This window comes from Hippoglossus hippoglossus, chromosome 21 (genome assembly GCF_009819705.1).
Source record: "Hippoglossus hippoglossus isolate fHipHip1 chromosome 21, fHipHip1.pri, whole genome shotgun sequence".
In the NCBI taxonomy this organism is placed as follows: Eukaryota; Metazoa; Chordata; class Actinopteri; order Pleuronectiformes; family Pleuronectidae; genus Hippoglossus; species Hippoglossus hippoglossus.
The window spans coordinates 17,859,139-17,880,487 of record NC_047171.1 but is presented as its reverse complement, the minus strand read 5'-3'; the positions used below and the strand labels follow the sequence as shown (position 1 = coordinate 17,880,487).

General features: G+C 44.2%; 1 protein-coding gene and 1 long non-coding RNA gene across 2 annotated transcripts; both read right to left on the bottom strand.

Moving 5' to 3' along the window:
• Positions 1-455: 455 nt before the first annotated feature.
• LOC117755274 lies at positions 456-999 on the bottom strand. The gene is made up of 2 exons (XR_004612567.1): positions 842-999; positions 456-740 (listed from the first exon to the last, which is right to left on the bottom strand). It is a non-coding gene; the product is annotated as an uncharacterized LOC117755274 (long non-coding RNA).
• Positions 1,000-4,041: 3,042 nt separating this feature from the next.
• aff3 (AF4/FMR2 family, member 3) lies at positions 4,042-21,184 on the bottom strand. Its single transcript, XM_034574921.1, has 19 exons — positions 21,053-21,184; positions 19,186-19,230; positions 14,912-14,986; positions 14,099-14,132; positions 13,945-14,002; positions 12,932-12,983; positions 12,569-12,603; positions 12,204-12,387; positions 7,867-9,828; positions 7,359-7,489; positions 6,985-7,159; positions 6,798-6,901; positions 6,587-6,650; positions 5,765-5,901; positions 5,607-5,678; positions 5,406-5,499; positions 5,278-5,327; positions 4,953-5,158; positions 4,042-4,714 (listed from the first exon to the last, which is right to left on the bottom strand). The coding sequence occupies exons 1-19, from the start codon at positions 21,122-21,124 to the stop codon at positions 4,593-4,595; spliced, it is 3,672 nt and encodes a 1,223-aa protein (XP_034430812.1). The 5' UTR covers positions 21,125-21,184; the 3' UTR covers positions 4,042-4,592.
• Between the last annotated feature and the right edge of the window lie 165 nt (positions 21,185-21,349).

The following is a 21,349-nucleotide window of genomic DNA, read 5'->3' as shown; positions in this document are numbered from 1 at the left end:
AGGAAGAGACGCCGGGCTTCCGGAGGAGATTTTCAAAATAAAACGTTCAATGATGATGATTGAACAGCCTGCAGAGGGGGGTTAAATTGAATGTTAAATAAAAAAAAAATAGGGTGTTTATGAATAGGACATAAATACTTAAAAAAATTAAAGCAAGTCTATAACAATAATAATAATTTGTTCAACAGTGAAAGGTTTTGTTATATCTTGTATTTCTAGGAGTTCTCTTATTGCTGTGAATTTCCCCGGCGTGGGATTAAAAAATATTATCTTATGTTGTCTTATCTCATCTTATTCATGCTGTTGAGCACAGTTATAATAGTAAGTAAGCCTCAATCATACTTAAGTTAAGCTGCCACATATATGTAACTCATGTTGTTGTTTTTTTTAAATGGTGATCAATCCAAAAAAAATAATTTGTGTAATGCATGTATTTCATCACACATCCCTGTTTCATTTCATTTGCCTTTTATTTTCAAAATCCAACCCGCTCCCTTCCAGTTTTCTACTATCTCTGCACAGTGAGCTTGACGTGTCCCCGGCTTGTTGTTTTGAACTCGTGTTGTAATTCCTGAACTGTGCAGGTGACTGAGTCCATCGTGTCCTCTGGGTCCATCATGTCCTGGAGGCTCCGCACACTTTCTATAAACCACCCAGCCTGTGACACCTCGCACCGGGTCAGTGGCGCACAGGTGAGTCGCTGGTGTGGAGCAGGTTGGTTCACATCACTCTCTGTGCACCTTTGAGAACAACATGGGGTTTAAATGAGCAGCCACGGTGTCTGTGTGTTCAGACAGTGGATCAGAACAAGGCTCCCTCCTTCCTTTATTTATTTATTTACGTGTGTCTGGCTCCGAGCTGCTTGTCCTCACACGGCCCCGGCGCACAGGCAGCTAAAGGCCGTGACGCAGAGACACGTGCCGGATGAACGAGCCAGCGGCGCAGGCTGTGAACTGATGACGCTCCAGGACGATCCGACTCTTTCTGATAGGCTTGTTTGATACGAACGGAGCCGAGTCCAACCCGAGAGCTCTCATTCTTATAAAGAGATCCTGCTCTTCAGACAGGCTGGGACTGAGGAGGACATCCAGGCTTCCACTCGATTCCAGTTTTGACTATAGACTGTACATAAAGATGGAGGACATGACAGCTCCTCAAAAGTGAAGCCAAAATAACACGACTGTGAAGCCGACTGGTGGCTGGCTGCAGTATTGGTCAGAAAACCCCACCTCCTCAAGTCTTCCCCATCTGCATGCTGAAGTGTCCTGAGGCAAGATGCTGAACCCCGAATGGCCCCTCATAGAAAAAAAGTGCTGCCCATAGATGTATGAATGTGTGCGAATGGCATAACTGTACTGTAAAGCGCTTTGAGTGGTCATCAAGATTAGAAAAGCGCTACATAAATACAGACCATTTACCATTAGTGCTGTTGAAGATTTGAAGAGTTGATGGTGTTCCACCTATAGGTGATATAATATGACAGCTCCCCAAAAGTGAAGCCAAATTGTCTCACTTGTCTCTTGGTGGCTGACTGCAGTATAGTTCAGAAGTCCCACTTCCTCCATGTTAGTGGATGGGACATGGACCAATCAAACTTTTTCTCTCTGGCTGGCTGCAATAAAATTCATAAATCCCATCTCCTAGTTGATAATGGGACATGGATCTAACTGGGGAAATGAAGTAAGGTAGTTGAAGATTTAAAGTGTGTAAAATAGATAGAGGTCACCCTGTAAACGTAGGTGATATTTCACCTATAGGTGGCACTACAGCAACATAATGTGTATTTATGGCATAAACTGGATATCAAAATTGATAACATGACAGTGACAGTCAGTGTTTTGATCACCTCCTGGTGGTTGACTGCAGAATAGATCAGAAATCCGGCTTCCTCCACCGAGACATGGACCAAAACATATTTCTCTCAAATATGTCACTCATGCTTCTCATCACTCTTATTTTTAAAAAGCTTATTTTTAATTAGTTATTTATACCTATTAAAGCGAGTTAAAATGTCATGATTGACAGGTGAGACTGACTTGCAATTGGTCGAGTGGGTCTATCGGTGGGACCTTGATAAAGCGACTCCATTCCCGGATCACTACTGTGCAGACTCTGGCTCCAACCACCAAGATTACAGCGTATCCGAGATATTTTGGCTTCATTTCTGGATAGTGGGAGAAACTGAAGACATGTCGTCCATCTTTATATACAGTCTATGACACCGACTAAGTTAAGAGGGAGCTTGTGATCATCCCTCTTTTAAAAGGCACTTTAAAAATAACCTGAGCCATAAGGTGCGGCTCCCTTCACAGATCCATACATCCCATCCCCACTGTGGACATGGTGGTCCCCTCCAACAGCCTCACACTGTGACGATAATTCTCCTGTAGCCTGCAGTCTGAAAAAAGAACACATTAAAATCCACAGTCACGACTGCTGAGCATTTCCATGTTAGGCAGCTGCTCGATGAATGGATTCGATTATAATGCAGTGAAATAAGGTCACTGAGCCAGCAGCAGAAAATCACAGAGAAATGGCACAACCTCAGTTCAGAGTGTCCTTATCTGTGGAGTGTGGTTTGTCTGATTTGACACATGATCTACTATCTGCTTTATGGGATCAATCAAGTCAGCAAGGGATGGATTTATTAATTTAAATTAATTAACTAATTAAGTCAAGTAAAGGACAACAGAGCAAATAAATAATTATCCAGGGAAATAAAAACAAATTTAATCTGGTTCTGGATTAGTATGAAAAATGAATTTCATAAAATCAAAGAAAACCAGGATGCTATTGACCTGAGGCTTGTTTTGTCCTTAAGTGCCTCCTCATTGGTTGTTCACTGTTGCTATGGTACCAGACATCAGATGCTGAAGTTGCATGTGCGACTTCTGTGGTGGTGCAGGAGGAAGTAGAATTGCAGAGATGGAGTGTGTGTGTGTGTGTGTGTGTGTGTGTGTGTGTGTGTGTGTGTGTGTGTGTGTGTGTGTGTGTGTGTGTGTGTGTGTGTGTGTGTGTGTGTGTGTGTGTGAGAGAAAGTGAGAACTCTGCACAACTGGACTGCTTAATTAGTCTGAAACACCTATTAAGTGCGTGCTAGTGAGAGAGAGGTGGAGAGAGAGAGAGAGAAAACCTATATCCTATAGGCTTCTCTGCCTTTCCGAGACAAAAGGATCCTAATATAAATGCATGAATGCCAGTAGTTATGATCACTATCATGACATTTTACAATAATGACAGAGTGAGAAAAATAAGCTTCTTAAAAAACACGTATGGGTCTCCCCTACTGTTTCAAACCTCGGGGAGAAAAGCTGTGCTCACTGGAGGACACACAGGATTATTTTGTGTTTATGGGCATTCCTGTTTCTTTAGTTCTTATTGGAAATTCTGCACACCTACACTGAGTTGCCAGTTTATTAGGTACTCTTCTAATGGAGACGCCATTCGCTTTAGGGAGGATTTTCTTTTATCAAAGCAGTAACGGTGCCTTGATCGCCACCTGGTGGTTGGCTTCATTTATGGATAGTGGGAGGAAGTTGAGTCATCCATGTTAATGTGCAGCCTATGGTTGAGACTGTAAAGCTGATAACTCTAAGGTGACCCTCAGGGTTAAAACTCTTTTTTTGAATGGTTCAAAGGATTTAAAACAATGACTGAAATGAATGACTATCACACTAAGTTAAAAGTGTTCCAGTTGCTTCTGATGATTTAGAATATTTTGACCCACAGATGACCTGGTAATCATCACTTTGTGATTGACACTGTTTCCTGTTTCCTTTATGCGAAAGATCACTTTTTCTTTTGTCTCAAAACCATAAGTCTGTGCTGCTTCAAATGAGATGCACTATCATAGAAGATGGAAATGTCAAATTAATACTCCTTCACTAGATCCAAGAAATTAAACTTGAAGCCTGGATGAACTCTACAGCTTCGTTTTTCATTCAATTACACAACCACACACTCAGGAATGGGACAAATAAGATTTGTAACTTTTAAAAGTCTGTAACTTAACTCACCAACATTTTATTCTCTTGTATTTTCTCTTCTTTTTCTAAAAACTGACATCCATCAAATATTGCACAGTAAAAACACATTAAAGTAAAAAAGTTTTTTACAATTAAGAGCCTTTTACACCGACAAGTGTTTTTCTTGGAGAAAGTGGTGAATGATTGATCGGTTTTTAAAACGTATTCTCCTGTCTTGGCCCCAGAGAAACAATCCTCTGGATAACGATTCATTCCAAAGGTTGAAAAAGGCTTCGAATGTGAGTTCTTAAAGATCCGAGAAAAGTTTGGCAAATGAATAGAGACTTTAAATCCACAGCACACGCACCGCGTCCGAATAATCCAGTGATTTCGCACCTCAAGCAGGCTTTTTCACACAATAAGGCCCAGACGGTGAGCGTCACAACATCCTATGAGGATGACAAATGTCCGGCTCCATGAGTTTTTAATCCAACTCCATTTCACACAGCGCAGCAGGCGTCAGTGTTGTCCTGTCAGCTGCACAGCTGAGATCCATAGAGTTGTGTCTTCTGCGGTAAATGAAGCCTGGGGATCCAGCGAGCAGGTGAAAGTAAAATCCCTCTTTTTTTAGTTAAGTTTGGCACTGATGCGAATCCACTGAAGAGCCTGTCTGGTGAACTGGACCGTGTGAGCAATGCTACTGTGAAGAGTCAATGGCCCAGATAAAGTATTCAAGTAATTGAAGAACTCTGCAATGAGAAAAGGAAAACAAAATCTTAAATCAGTGGCTTAATTCAATTTAATTTTGGATTGGAATACGTTTCTTTTAAATATCCATATTACTGTTATTGTGTTTTGTTTGTAAATGTGTGGGACCTCCTCGAAAAAATTATATATCTCAAGGGGTTTATTCCATTAAAATGCATTTCTAACAATTATATGAAAACATTTTTTTTTACCCACGGTTATGTATCTTTGCAAATGTACCTTTATTCTCCTGTGCGAGGTTGTCAGCCACCTCCCAGTACTCGTAGCTGTACAGCACACTATTGGTAATGGTAAGATGATTTGCTGCCATCTGGTGGATACGCTGGGGAATGCTTATGAAGGTGGGGGAAGTGCTGCCCCCATGTGAACTCCGTGCAAGGTGTTTGGCATTGGGTGAGAGTGACGGAGGGGCTCCTTCTGCACCCCTGGGGAGTGGAAACACAGGAGCGAGAGAGCGATGGTGATCAATGAGGGTTCAGTGGCTGGGAATGGAAATAAATGGATTGAACAGAGAGGCTGTGATGAAAATGTATTATCCACCTACTTCCCAGAGTCATTCCAGCAGGGCGGTGTAGAAGGCACTTTGGGAGAACTCTGTAACGGCACCATAAACGTTATCCAGATGCTTACACTCCATGTAAAATTGTAAATCAGACTTTATTTCCGATATACCTTGAAATAGTCGAGCAGCACTTTGGAGTATTTCAGAGCGTGGTCCTTCTTTAACCGAAACATCTGCCAGTAAAGTAGGGCAAGGCATCGGAAACTGTGGACACACAAGCGAAGGTCAAACAAACTCAAATCACAAGCAAAACTGCGGGTTCTTCAGCGTGATGATGGATGTGGCATAAACACAGGCGATGACACACGCACCACAGAACCGCCAGCTGTTTGTCTTCCTGTCTCGCCCCAGGGCCAGAGTGGCTCTTCAGCCTCATTGCGTACCTTAAAAAACAGGGATATTAACTATGGTGCTGCCGGTCATGTAAACGGATGTGTCTGTTTTCTTGTTGAATTAACGTTTGATTCACCTGATGAGCTCCACTGTCTCCGAGTACATGGTATACGGAGATTTTGCCTCCAGCGGTCCTTCCTCCATGGCTTTCCCACACTCCATGAAGGAGAGAGCAGCGTCCACGTAGTTCACAGCTTTCCCCAGTTTGTCCACCTGAAACAGAAAGAAAAATTCTGTAAAGCTGGAGTTAATATTAAAGAGGGAATTTAAGCGTAGCAAAGTTTAAATGTGATTTTTTTGCCTACGTTTTGTGACTGTGTCACTGAGTAACATACAGAGTGCTAATTTTACAAAAGGTTCAAGTCCCCATCAAGAATCTACTTTTGCGTATATTGTATAAAGGCTATATAAGAAAAAATAAGGCATCTTGAACGTGCATATGTGGACTCTAGATGTTTCCCGCTGCTTCCACTTTTGTGCTAAGATAGGCTAAAGGTATACACGGCCTGGACTGATCTCTCTACTGATCGAGTGCAGTGTCCTCATGATCTTCTGTAAAAACTAGGTGACATCTACTTACTCCTTGTACTCGTCAATTTTACGCCCTCAATGCTCCACAGCCACTCTCTGACTTGCCAATTCAATATGGACAAGAGCCCGGGGAGGACTGATATTAGGAAGTAAAAATGATGTTGTTATCGAACCCTTATGACAATGAAATGACATTAAGGCTCATTATTTTACAGTTCCATCACAAACTTTATCATAAAAAACTAGAAATAAAATAAAAAATTCGATTTTCCTTTCTTACTGACCAGAAAATCTTGTCTCAGCAAATAGTTGTATTTCGCAATATATTTTTCTTTGTCGTCGAAAATGTAGAAGGTGAAGTTCTCACCATTGCGTCGGCTCGATGCTTCATCCTTTTAGCTTCGTGTAAGTAGTACTCAGCATGGTGTGGACTAGGAAGATGAACAACAAAGAAAGTGCAATACAGTCAGATTGTTTTATGTTATCAGTAAATCTATTAGCCTGCTGGGTCTTTATCAGACAAACCACAGACAAGGTGAGTCAGTTCTGCACTACGTGGAGTATGTGTCATTGCTCACGTTTCATATTTAGTCACGGTCCCCTGGTGTCCTGCAGGGCCCCAGCACTCAGACGGGGGCTGGGTCTGTCTGGACACTTTAACACATTCCACCTCCATCTTGGGCTGAGTACAAATATGTAGTGTAAATTAGGTTATGCAAGCAATAGAGCTGGGGTGATGTCAATAAGCAGTTGATTTGTTTTTACCTTCACAGCAGAATCTCTGGTCTTGTCTCTGTTCTTGTGGCTGTGATGCTGCTCTGAAGTCTTGGTTTTGGGAGGAGGTTTGGTGGACTCTGGGCTGTTGGACAGTGGAGACAGTGGAGACAGTGGAGACAGGGGAGACAGTGGCCTCTTGCTGTCTAAGTACTCCTCCAAGAACCTTTGAGTACACACACACACAAGCATATTTGCATTGACACAAATACACATTTGTACACACAATGAGACTTCACGCATATACTGTATATGAGACCAAACTGGGAGGTGATTTGTAGGAGGACTTCAGGGACCAATCTGATTTCAGCTGGAGTCAGTGCACCCCTGGATGAAATGCAAAGGTGTGTGTGGTGTTTTCTTACCCATTGTGTGTGGTCTCGGTCACAAAGTTGCGCCCAGCTGTGTGAGCTGAGGGCTCTGTGCGATCCGATAGGTCTCCTCCGGCGTGGGGAAGACTCCTCTTGCCTTCTCTGTGTGACACACCGTTCTCCAACTGGACGCACACAAACGCACAAAGAAAAAACATGTCTATAATCAACACTTTCTGTGTTTCTGTATCAGTGCCATAATAACGTGTGATTTTTTCATCAAAATGCATGAATTGTTCTCTGAGAAATCAACAGAAATGCTGAAAAATGTCCTATCTCACAATGTTAAAAAGAAAAAAACGATTCCTTAGGCCGGCCTGATGCAGATCCGCACCAAAATGTAACAAGTGCTTCCTTGGGTCATGCCCCACCTCCACACAAAATTTCATTGAAATTGGTTGAGTGGGTTTTGCGTAATCCTGCTAGCAAACAATTAGATCAACCCAGACAGAAACATTATTTCCTAGTTGGCGGAGGTTAACATAAAATACACGTTGTGTACCTTGCGTTTCCTTTTGCTGTCTTTTGTCACAGTCTCAGGTGTGTACAGGTGTTTCATGGTGTCTCTTTGTTTGTCCTTGGTTAACAAGGAGGTGGAAGGAGAGGAAGAGGGTTTTTTAACAGAGGGACCACTCGTGCTATCCGGGACCCGTTTGAGAAGACCGAGGTCGATCTGCACCACCAGGTTTCTGAGCCCTCGCTGGGAATAAACCGTAGCCTGGTCACCTCGCCCAAACGGGACTAGGGTGTAGAGTTTTTTTCTGGCCTCGCTCTGCTGCCCCTCGCTTGGATGAGCAGTGGCACCTCTGGGGGGTGCTGCCTTGGGCCTGTTGGCGTCGGGTCTGCCCGCGCCTTGTTGCCCTCTCTTGGCGAGTCTCTTGTGGGAGGTGGAGTCAGCTGGAACCTTGGTGATCGGACGTTCGGATTCAGAATCTGAATGTGAGGAAGAGGATGAGGAGGACCGGCGATGGGGAGTCGGGCAACGTGACGGAGGAGGTGAAAGGTCCGCTTGTAACTCTCTCTCCTCCTCAGCTCTCCTACCCTTTTTCGTCGCCCCCTGGCGGTTTGAGTCGTCCTTAGGTCGGTGTTGCTTGGCTTCAGTGGGTGGTCTCTGTCTGACCTGCACTGTTTGCCATTCACGTCGATGTTGCTGCTCCTTCCTCCTGTTTTCCCCTTTTGCTGTCTCCTCTCTCCTCCTCTGCCTTTCTATCACTCCCTCCTCCTCTTCCTCCTCTTCTTCTTCTGCTGAACTCTGGATCCAGGGACGTCTCAGCAGCTGCTCCTCCGCCAGCCTCCTGTCTTCCTTTCTCTCCCCTTTTCCTTTCGGTTTTTCCCGATGTCTGTCCTCTTTCCTCTCGTGTTTTCTCCCCTCTGTTTGTGTTGGATGATCTCGTCTCTGGTCCACCTCCTGTTCTTTGGTCTGGTATATTTTCCTTGACGCTTTTGTGTGATTCACATGCACAGGTGTCGGCACTGTGGCCACCCACGGCTTGGCCCTTGGTTTCAGGCTCGGACCAGCCCTCGAGTTCGACCCACTGGCAGAATTAGCAGCAGCTTTAGAGGTAGATTGCGACTGAGAGCAGTGGCCAGCGTTGGTTTCACGACTAGCAGGAGCTAAGTGCTTTGCTCTAGTGGGGTTAAGTTGTGAGCCATGTTGAAACGGAGGCCTGGTCTTGTGGTTGGACCCGCTGCCCTGGATTTGCTCAAAATGTGAAGTGTGTTTGGCTTTGGGAGCCTCTGAGATCGGTTTAGAAACCGGATGAACGTTAGACTTGGGTCTCGATTTTTGGCTGTGATTCAGGTCAGAGTTTAAAACTGTAGCAGAGGCCTTCGATTTGCTTGGCTCTTGGTCCTGCGTTGGTCGGGTCCTGGGCCTGTGCTGATGAGTCGCCTGAGGGTGAGAACCGTTTGTGGGCTTGTTCTTGGTGTTAGGCAACGGGGGGATCCACGACCTAGCTTTTGTCCTGTGGGGATTGGTTGTTTGGACAGTTTGTGTTTGAATCTCAGGGTAGTGTCGGAGCCTTGAAGGAGACGGTAAGCTGGGACTTGGGCTTCTCGGAGGATGTGTAGGAAGGGGGCTCGGGCTGCGGCTGCCTCTCGGGCTTCCACACGGACTGAGGCAAACACTTAGAGCTGGACTGAGGATGGAGCTGAGCCTCGGGCTGGGGCTGGGGCAGGTGCTGGTGAAGGGGCTGGGGCTCGGACCGTAGCTGTAACCAGGGCTGGGAAGAGGGGTGTTGTTGTGGCTGTAATTGAACTGTGGGCTGGGAATAGGGCTTTGACTGGGGCTGTATTCCTGATTGCTGTCCCAGGACCTGGCTGGGGATGGGGCACGCTCGGTGTGGGGAGAGGGCAAGCGTCTCCTAGCGCTCCGGGACGGATCCTGTTCACTGCTGTCAGATTGTTTGTGGGACTTCTTCAGCCATTTGTCCAACTGCCACTGGGCCGCAGCGGGGTGATCAGTCTAAAGAAAGCACAGAAACAGGGAGAGAGATTAAAAATATAAATCATGAACTAGATACATTTAAAATGAAATCTATAATAATACAACAATATAGAAATAAATCCCACATTAAAATGTTCTATTTCTTATTATATTACTTTATTATTAAAGATTATGGCATGGATCTGGATCAGGGGGAACGATCCAGGAATTGTTTTTCCCACTTTCTTTAACATTGTGAGATCGGGCGTTGTCAACATTTTCTTACATTTCTCAGAGAATTGTGTGTGAATCTTGATGAAAAAATTCTGGCATATTTAGGAGACTGATTTTGTGCAGATCCAAACAAAAATCTGGATGTAGTGGATTTAAATGTGGTTTAAATGATTTTTAGTAAATAAGAAAAAAACATTTGCTCCTCGACATAAGAGCTAATTTCCTTCTTTATAATAGACACAGTTTAGTCCTGATACTTAGTATTATGGTTTCATCTCTTTAAATTTACAACTTCATACTTGGAAATTTAGGACCTTTTTCTCGTAATTGTACGACTTTATTCTCAAAATCTTTTTATCCCCTTTAAGTGGCCCTAATACTCTGTTGTACTGTCAAAAAGATCTGACTGCATTTTAAATACAAGAAAGTACAATGTGCGTCTCTGTAACAGAATTATTCAACTGTTAACCATGAGTTGCAAAGGAAATAAGTGATTAGCACTCAGTGATAGTAACTTGTAACTTAAGCCCTTAAACATGCATTGAGGTATGTCTGTCTTTTACTTTGGGAGTAAATGTACTTTGTTATTTCACCTCTGCACACATCTTTTTGTGCACTAATGTAGAGATGAAGTGCGAGCAGAGAAAAGCGTTGTGTTTAACCACATGAGGACTGACACATATTTCAAACAAGTGTGCACACACTCCAACGTTTGCACATTCCAACAGAGCCATGAATCAAAAATGTACCACATTTACTGCACCTCACAGACTCAGCTGCTATTAAAACCAACCAAACTCCAAATTACAAATTGGTATCAGGTCTAAAAAAAAAAAACTTGATTATTTAATAAAATAAGTTGAACTGACGTTAAAACCTCAGCGTGTGACAGTCTACAGTAGCTCAACATTCCCACGTTCAATAATGTCAAATGACTCACTTCATGTTTGCTTAACAACTGTCTTGGTGGCCGCAACAATGAGACGAACACGAGAGAAAGCAGGAGTTCGACACTCAAAGAAATAAATAAAAAAACCAAGGGGATACTCACGACTTCAGAGCAAACTTCTTCCTCCCTCTCTCCTTCTCCCTCTCTCCTTCTCCCTCTCCCCCCCCCCCCCCCCTCTCTCTCTGTTTCTCTCTCTCTCTCTCTCTCTCTCTCTCTCTCTCTCTCTCTCTCTCTCTTTCTCTCTCTTGGCTGACCAGGAGCTAAATTAAACCTTTACTCCTCAAGTCAAACAGTTACCCCCCCCACACACACACACACACACACACACACACACCCACACCCACCCCACCCTCCTCTTCGGCCCACCTCCACATCCCTCGCACTCTTTCCAGAGAAGACACTGCATCTCTTGTGCCGTCTCGCTTTCCCTTCCTCCCTCCCTCCTTTTTTTTCTGTCCCTCCCTCTTTCTCTCACTACCTGGAAGTCTGGATTTGCTGCTTCCACTTCTCCAACCCCCAATCTCTTCTCTGGGAGACACTCAAATGCTCCATGTAAATGAAAAACACATGGCGTGCACCCACCCACCCACCCCCACCACACACCCACACCCACACCCTCCCTCAAAAACACACACACTCAACTGCCCCGCTCTCTCTGTATCGGCCCAATGTCGAGCATGTTTGGTCATACAGTCTGCTATGTCGTGTACAGGGCCTTCCATTCATAAAAGAGGAGCAGGTTTCCCCCCTTCATTCCAACGCAGAGCGCAGGTCTCACACCAACCCCCACAATGCCCCTCACCTCCACAAGCCCATCATACCCAGCGTGCTCTACACCTCTAAATCGCACGTTCAATATTTATCTGAGATAATGAAATGCAAGTCGCACACATTCCCTCGTGAGTTGTTGTTCTGTGAAAGAGGTTTTCAGTGTCGGCATGAACCCGAGTCCTGACAACTTCCACCTCCCGAGGGCTCAGCCTGTTGACATGACACCCAGGCACTAATTTCCAAAGCTACCCCTGCCCCTCGACCTCACATCCTCGTCCTCCCCCCTCCTGTCCAACTCACACGCATTCCTCACTCCTCCGTCTCTCCCCACACCTGCAGTCAACTGCCTCGTGGCCACCACTCCCTGCGGAGAATTCCCCTCCGAGGCACACAAACACAGACGAGAGAGGCACGGACAGAGGAGATAAGAGAGCAGAAGTCCAGACTCGGCCTCGGTTACCTCCTTGCTGTTGCACGGCGGCTGCACGTTGGCCGGCGAGGCAGGATCTGGGTGAACGTCCGGGCTCGGGCTGCGGGAACGAGGGCTGCTGCTGCCCGACCCGACGGTGGAGTCTGAGCCCGAGGAGTCCGAGCTGGAATGTCTCACCCGCCTGCCATGTGTGTGCGCTCGCTGTGCTGACAGGCTGTCAGTCAACACACACACAAACATCAAGAGAGGGGTCAGCATAGGTACACAGATGAGAGCAGCAACACACCCACAGGCGGAGACATTGTGTTATTTTTGAATGGCACGTACGGTTTAACTTGTGTTAACAGACAGACACTCCAAAATAAACATGCACATGAAATTTTGTAATCAAGTACCTGTGTCTGTCCCAGGGCGCTGACTCGTGAGTGGCCTTTAGAGACAAAAAAACAAAAAGCAGAAACGTCATCATCCACAGCAGCAGCAGCCCTGTGAAAGACTGGCTACACTCGCCATACTTGTTACCTGTGCTGCTTCATTTCTTTATGTAATTAGCGGCAAAAAAGGAAATCTATCAAAGTGCCGCTCGTGCCGCGTATGGGTGTGTGAGATATTTAACACGACCAGAAAAACAGGCAACCTGTAACAAGAGCTGCCAAACACTCCAGTATTTGTTTGGTTGCACAACACAATGAAGATCAGCTGAGGTCACAACTACCAATACAGGTTTCTAATTTGAAAATTAGTTTGAAGATACTCACCCTCTGAGTGTCATCATCGTCACTGCTCAGCTTCAGGTCATCAGCGAGCATGCTGTAACAACAAACAAACAACAAACAAACAAACATTGCAATTGTAATTTTTTAAGAAACTATGTTTAATGTGGATTGATCATAGAAAGAATAGAATAGAAGAAGGAAATAGAGCAATACAAATTAAATTAAATAATCAAATCAAATAAGCCATTGTATAAAAATCTAAGTTTAATGCTTCTGTGAGCTTTTGAAAATGTGATATGTCAAATGTATTCACCTGATCCACTGTTTAATATGTGGGACATGATTTATCTGTACCTTGGATAAAGTTGAAATAAAACTAGTTATATTTCCAAAGAGAAATAGTTTCCAAAACCATGAACAATTTTGCATGTAAGATGTTAAAGTTAGCAATAATTTAAGTTCACACAACAAAGCCTTCCTGGATAAATAATGACATTTTACTAACATTATTAAATCTTTACTTGTTTATTGTTTTAGTTTTTTTGCTGTTTGCTTATATATATATTTAACTTAAAACATTTTAGTGCTTAAAATTCTCAAAAACTGTGGAAAACAATACTTTTTCCAAAGATGTTGTAAATGTTAACTGTCACTAAGCGTCTCCATTACATAACAGAGGCTGTGAGATCATTGGAGACATGCTTACACTACTGAACATGTGTTTCAAATTAAAAGGAGGATGTAAAGAGTTAACACACAGAAGCACATCGCTCTCCACTGACAGCTTCTAAGACTGTTAACTGGCCTTTGACCTGACTTGTTACACAGGCTAAAACAAACACAAAGTTAGCTGACCGACCCCCCCCCGTATGTTGACTTCCCTTCATTCTCCCTTTCTTTCATTCGTGCATTTTCTAAATTCATTTCAGAAAACTTGGTTAGAAGAATACAACAGGTTTAGCGAGGGATTCCAGTTATTGTCCGTGTGCGTTCCACAGTTGGGGTTCAGGTACGATGACCTTTTAGTGGATCGTGTTTCCTTGAGCATCACTTACGATTTGTGAGGTGCCACATGAGGGTGACGGGTCAATCGCTGCTGAACATCCCCCCGACCTGACAGAGAGAGAAATGTTAAATATTCAATAGAGAACCAGCTGTAAATCACTGCTGCTATCAGATGTGAAAATCTATCAATCAGTGAAGACTTACTTTGCCTTTGCTGTGTAGTCGATTGTTTCACGTCCTTGGAACAGAGAGAGAACAAAAAATGGTAAACATACAATATGTAGCTTCGGCCACTAGGAGTCTCTCGACCCAAAAAAATCACAGAAGCCCTATTTCCATGACTTCCTGAAACAGTGAGGGATCATGGGAGTTGTTGTTCACACCATTGCCAGATGAAAATCTACCTGATGCAAATCATTTTCATGGATGAGATAATGTATTAAAGTTTATTCACGCTACACAGCAGCAGAGCAGATATGAGGCAATAGGCGACCAAATGTCCTGTTACCTTGAACTTCATTGGAAACATTTTGGATAATTTAAGTACACGAGTCAACAAAAGATATAACATAGGTCTAGTCGTATTCATAGTACTGCTGCTCGTACAGAAAAATTATCAAAATCAATGCATCAGAGGCAAAGATATTTAATTCCACACGTTCTTCTCCTTCGTCAAAACCTGGCGCCTGCATTACCCACAGTGCAACTCACTGACAGTTTGATTGGAGATTCAGGCATGTCATGCTAGTGGTAGCTAATGTAGCCTTTAGCTGCTAACAGACATGAGGAGGGGGCTACAGAGGTCTGGTTACATTTATTATCTCTAACTCCACACCCCCCACATTGGTTATCTTCAGACCCAACTGATGCCGACTCCTATGACATCACTTAAGGCAATTTATCATGGAGGCACAAAAGGATTCATTAAAACACACACACACACACACACACACACACACACACACACACACACACACACACACACACACACACACACACACACACACACACACATACCTTTGGGTTGTAGAGGATTTGTCGGGCCTGGTCACCCCCTAAGGCTTGCTGTGACGGCCACGACTGAGTCATGTCCTGCGCAATAGAAACGGGGTCAAAGGTGAATTGTGCAATGTCACTGTGAGTGATGATCTTCACATAAACAAACCCGAGGCTTCCTAAATCTGTCATCGGAGCTTTCTTTATTCCCCTTTGATTCTCTTCCATTTACACACACATACAGTGCAGAGAGTGCAGTGCATCTGACAGCTGACTCTTGTTATTAGCACAGTTCCTCCCCACCAGGGGGAGTGTGTCTGGGGGGGAAATGTGGGTCAGGCTCTGTACAGTAACAGTACATGGTTGGAGTTGGAGTGTGTACTTAGCAGAGATGTTGGGATTTCTGTGTTGTTTTGGTTTGATTGATCACTATAGGCATTTCAAGAATCTTCTTTATTTCTTATCTATTTGATCTGTTTAGGTTTCCCAGCTCGTCCTTTGTGTGCCTGTGATCACTCTGTGGGTTTGTCTGTGCACATGTGTACACATCCACATGTCATTGCTCCCCCTTAGGGTCTATGGACGGGTCTGTGATGATTACACATATACATCTCGACTGTCAGGAATATTTACACCACTTCTTATTTGTTCACTGCACAGCACTCGACAGGAAACCAGTCTAAGTGAGACAGCTCTGTTTCCACAGTACATGGTGTGATTATTATCTCTGTTGATTAGATTGCCCTGAGCCACACTCAGACAAACCCTGTGGTTGCTGATAAAATGGGCTGATTTTGTACCAGTCGTTCAGTATTTTATCCTGATCTGGCTCCTGAGCTACATCAGTGTGGAAGCATGGGGGCCCTGTGTAATGTCATGTATACAGTGCATCCGGAAAGTATTCACAGCGCTTCACTTTTTCCACATTTTGTTATGTTACAACCTTATTCCAAAATGGATTAAAATCATTTTTTCCCTCAAAATTCTACACACAATACCCCATAATGTTAATGTGAAAAAAGTTTGTTTAAAATTTTTGCACATTTATTAAAAATAAAAAAACGAAAATCACATGTACATAAGTATTCACAGCCTTTGCCATGACACTCAAAATTTAGCTCAGGTGCATCCTGTATCCACTGATCATCCTTGAGATGCTTCTACAACTTGATTGGAGTCCACCTTTGGTAAATTCAGTTGATTGGACATGATTTGGAAAGGCACACACCTGTCTATATAAGGTCCCACAGTTGACAGTGCATGTCAGAGCACAAACCAAGCCATGAAGTCCAAGGAATTGTCTGTAGACCTCCGAGACAGGGTCGTATCGAGGCACAGATCTGGGGAAGGGTACAGAAAAATGTCTGCAGCATTGAAGGTCCCAATGAGCACAGTGGCCTCTATCATCCGTCAATGGAAGAAGTTTGGAACCACCAGGACTCTTCCTAGAGCTGGCCGCCCGGCCAAACTGAGCGATCGGGGGAGAAGGGCCTTAGTCAGGGAGGTGACCAAGAACCCGATGGTCACTCTGACAGAGCTCCAGCGTTGCACTGTGAAGAGAGGAGAACCTTCCAGAAGGACAACCATCTCTGCAGCACTCCACCAATCAGGCCTGTATGGTAGAGTGGCCAGACGGAAGTCACTCCTCAGTAAAAGGCACATGACAGCCCGCCTGGAGTTGGCCAAAAGGCACCTGAAGGACTCTCAGACCATGAGAAACAAAATTCTCTGGTCTGATGAAACAAAGATTGAACTCTTTGGCCTGAATGCCAAGCGTCATGTCTGGAGGAATCCAGGCACCGCTCATCACCTGGCCAATACCATCCCTACAGTGAAGCATGGAGGTGGCAGCATCATGCTGTGGGGATGTTTTTCAGCGGCAGGAACTGGGAGACTAGTCAGGATCGAGGGAAAGATGAATGCAGCAATTACAGAGACATCCTTGATGAAAACCTGCTCCAGAGCGCTCTGGACATCAAACTGGGGTGAAGGTTCATCTTCCAACAGGACAACGACCCTAAGCACACAGCCAAGATAACAAAGGAGTGGCTTCAGGACAACTCTGTGAATGTCCTTGAGTGGCCCAGCCAGAGCCCAGACTTGAACCCGATTGAACATCTCTGGAGAGATCTGAAAATGGCTGTGCACCGACGCTCCCCATCCAACCTGATGGAGCTTGAGAGGTCCTGCAAAGAAGAATGGGAGAAACTGCCCAGAAATAGGTGTGCCAAGCTTGTAGCATCATACTCAAAAAGACTTGAGGCTGTAATTGCTGCCAAAGGTGCTTCAACAAAGTATCGAGCAAAGGCTGTGAATACTTATGTACATGTTGTATTTCCGTTCTTTTTTTTAAAATAAATTTGCAAAAATTTTAAACAAACTTTTTTCACTTTGTCATTATGGGGTATTGTGTGTAGGATTTTGCGGAAAATCCATTTTCGAATACGGCTGTAACATAACAAAATGTGGAAAAAGTGAAGCGCTGTGAATACTTTGCGGATGCACTGTATATGTGTAATAATTCTACAGGGAGCACAGAGTTAAAGTTAAGGTTTTGATTTAGATTTAGGTTAAGGTTTAAGTTAATGTTTAGTTTTATATTTAAGTTAAGGTTTAATTTAAGGTTGTTATTTAAGTTTGGGTTAAGGTTTAGCTTAAGGTTAAGGTTAAGGTTATGGTTATGGTTATGGTTATAAGTGAGGAATAGTTATGGTTAGGTTTAGAGTCAATCCCTGGGAAATGAATGTAAGTCAATGTAAGTCCTCTGACATAATGGAGACGTTACCATGTATGTGTATGTGAACAGCCACTAGCCAGTTAGCGTAGCTTAGCATAAAGGCTGGAGTCTGGGGGAAGCAGCAGCCTGGCTGAAAGTAACAAAATCTGCCTAAAAACAACACTTATATGTGATTTTTGTGGCAGATGAAACAAGCTTTGCTCTTTCCAGTCTTTATGCTAAGATGAGATAACTGGCTGCCGGTTGTAGCTTCATATTTAGACCACCATACAGAATGATCAATCTTTTTGCATTCAACAGAGCAAATGTTAATCTATTTATCTTGAATGGGAGTATAAGACATTCATGAGAGGACACATTTTGAGCAACCTGGCAAGCGACTCTCTACCTTTTCTCCTCCTCTTCTCCTCCCTCTCTCTACATTGTGCCCCCGGGGAGACAAGTGTTTCCTCTCTCTGCTCATCCTTTCACTTCGTTAACTCTCCTCCCTCAATCACCGAGGACACAGCGCCAGCCCTCACCTGTCATCCCTCCCCTCCTCCAACAGCAACAAGGTTCCCAGGTGGAGCCCTATGTGTTGCTATCTGCCTCCTTCCCCTCACCCCATGTTCTGTATCCCTGTTCATCTGCTGCGCTCCTGTTCTCTGTCCCACACTGTGGACTGAACATCCACTACACCGCATGAAACCTGACATAACATGAAAACAAAGACCACTGGGATGCTCAGATTGGTGAGCTGACATTATTAGTCAATTAACTGATTAGTTGATCGATAGAGAATGAATCTGCAACCATTATTCTAATTATTTCATGCATCCGAACATTATCTATACCGCTTTGAGGGTCACACGGAGCTGGAGTCAACCCAGCTGGTATTAGGCGAGATGTAGTGTTCATCCTGGACAGGTCGCCAGTGATAAACATTCACACTTACAGTCAGTTTAGAGTCTCCAATAACCTAACCCAGATCTGTATGTTTTTGGACTGTGGGAGGAAGCTGGAACTCCCCCGAGAAATCCATGCAAACAAGCTAAGCTGGGATTCGAACCAGTAACCTTCTTGCTACCAGTGCTAACTGGTTCACCATTTGATTGATTACTTTCATGCAACATTATTAAACATTCTCTGAATCCATCTTTTCATGTGTGATTATTCGCTGTTTTCCTGTTTTAATTTATTGTATCATATAATCAAATTGAATATTTGGAGTTTGGGACTTCTGACATGTTTACACTATATTCTGATATTTTATAGAATAAACAATAATAACATTTGTCAAAAATGAATCACAGATTAATCAATAATGAAAAGAATCCTCAGCTGCAACCCTATATGTGAGATGCTGCTGTTTCCGCCTCAAAGCAATGACGTGAATCTATAACGACCATAATGACTCAACCCTGCATAATAAATTACACAAATGATTTGTGACTAAAACACATTCGACTATAATGCATTTAAAAGGACTTGAATGCATTTAATAAGGGGTGAAGCTCATTATTGCAAAGGTTCAAAGCCACTGGGATACCTGCAAATCAAACTCGAGTCATTTCCTTACCTCCAGAATATCTTTGGCACAGCTGTTGTGTTGGCTTCCTGTTACCTGTGCAAAGCAGAAGAATGGAGGTGATGGTAAATGAAGACAGAGTCACAGGAAGTTAGGACTGACGGTTAATCAGAGGAGCTTTGTAACACCTCAGAGCAACAGATTAGTTCATTCATCAACTGGAGAAGCACCTGAAAAAAAAAGATACCTGGCAGCACAAAGCAAGTTAGACTTCTACATTACAGCCAAGTGGGTACAGTCTGTATCTCCTATACAGCAAATACAGTTAATATGCAAATATATACTCACATGTATGGAACACAAAATAATTCATTTCTTTCACGTTTCCATCGCAAGGACACACACACACACACACACACACACACACACACACACACACACACATTATGAAAATCACCTTCCGAACAGTGCTTCCCGCCTTTTTGCTGTACCTTTCACACACACCCTTTACTGTAAACCCCCCCACACACACTCACGTACACACAGACACACACACACGCAGTAATTGTGAAAGTTGAGAGGACGTTGATGACTCATATCTTAGAAATCACAGCTGCAGATGATCAGACGGATGCTGATACTGTTGCGAGCAACTTTTCTGTTTCCTGTCCACGTTAGGCAACCCCTCTCTCTCTCTCTCTCTCTCTCGCTCTCTTTCTCTCTCTCCCACACACACATTACCTCTCTCTCTCTCTCTCTCTCTCTCTCTCTCTCTCTCTCTTTCTGTTGCCCTCCCCCCGTGTTCCTCTCAGTTTCACAACCCAGCTCACAATTCAAATTCACTATGTTAGCATGAAAGCCCAGAATCGTTGTGCTTGAGCATTAATTCAGGAGATAAGATTTTGCTTCTTATGCCCCTTTCTCGCCTTTTGGTGCCATCTGGGCAGCATTGGTATGCACAGTAGAAAGTGTGTGTGGTGCATCGTCCATGCATGTCGTGTGTGAGCGTGTGTGTGAAACCGTCATTTCTTGCACGCATGACTCACTAAGGTCAGTGTCTGAGTGGCTGGACTTTAAGCCTGCGGGTGGAAAACACTGTGAGAAAACTGTAGCAGCCATGAGGCCCGTAGGCGCTGAATGAAAAACATAAACACAGACGGACAGTATTTCAGCTCCCTGTGGTGGTGCTCGGGCTAAACTCCGAAGCCACTTCACTCTTACAGGCCCATTAGTTAAGAGTATTATCATGTGCGATGTGTTTCATACCCACTAGCATCACGGCTCTGGTGCAATACCCAGATGAGGGAAATCCCCCAGGGCCAATCAAACCACAACCCATCATAACACCTACAACAAGCTGCATGCGAGCCAGCTACACTATAACCACCTGTTGCATTCTAAAAGTATGTGCAATTACTGAAGTTATGCTTGTCTTTCAGGTTATATTTGGCACGTCCATATGCTTTTGGATATTTTCAACATGTATACAGTCATATAGGACAAACAAGACAACTGTTTTGGGTGCTTTACCTCCTTCAGTCCATCCACTCTCTCAGTTTCCATCAAGTAAATCTGACAGTCTTTTGCATATTGTCTCTGAGGCTATTTTTGCCTCAGAATGACAATCATTTCACCAATCCCTATATGCACATTTCTTTGCTGCAAGGGTCCACCTCACCCCCATCTGTGTTGGGTGCTTTTAAAGAAAACCTGAGAAAGCTGCAAACTGCATCTTTGTGAAGGTTAGAGCAGAACATGCAGAGATATTATTCCATGGGATGGTTACACCTGAAGCTACTTTTTGCACAAACTGTTGACTTCACCTACTCAATGCACTAGTGTGGTGCAAGAAAATACGGCCAAGAGATCAAACTACTGTCACTGACCACAGCTCCTTCCACTCCATGCTCCCTCTCACCTGAGAATACGCGCATCGGAGCAGAAAACAGACGATGGAAAGTTTCTCTCTGCCGCCGAGGACAGTCGGCATGGTTCCTGGATGGTCAGTGCTCTCCTCCGGCGTCCATACCCCTGAGGACCCGCGTCTTGAGGTGCAGTGGATGCGGACGTCTGGCCCTGACACTCCGGGCTCTTCACTCGTGGATCCTGCCCGCAGCTGCTGGAGAGTCTCCCCCTTCTGAGTGTGTGTGTCACCGGGGGAGACAGAGGGTGATGTAGGCGGGTCTGTAACGTCAGGGATGACACACGCGCACAC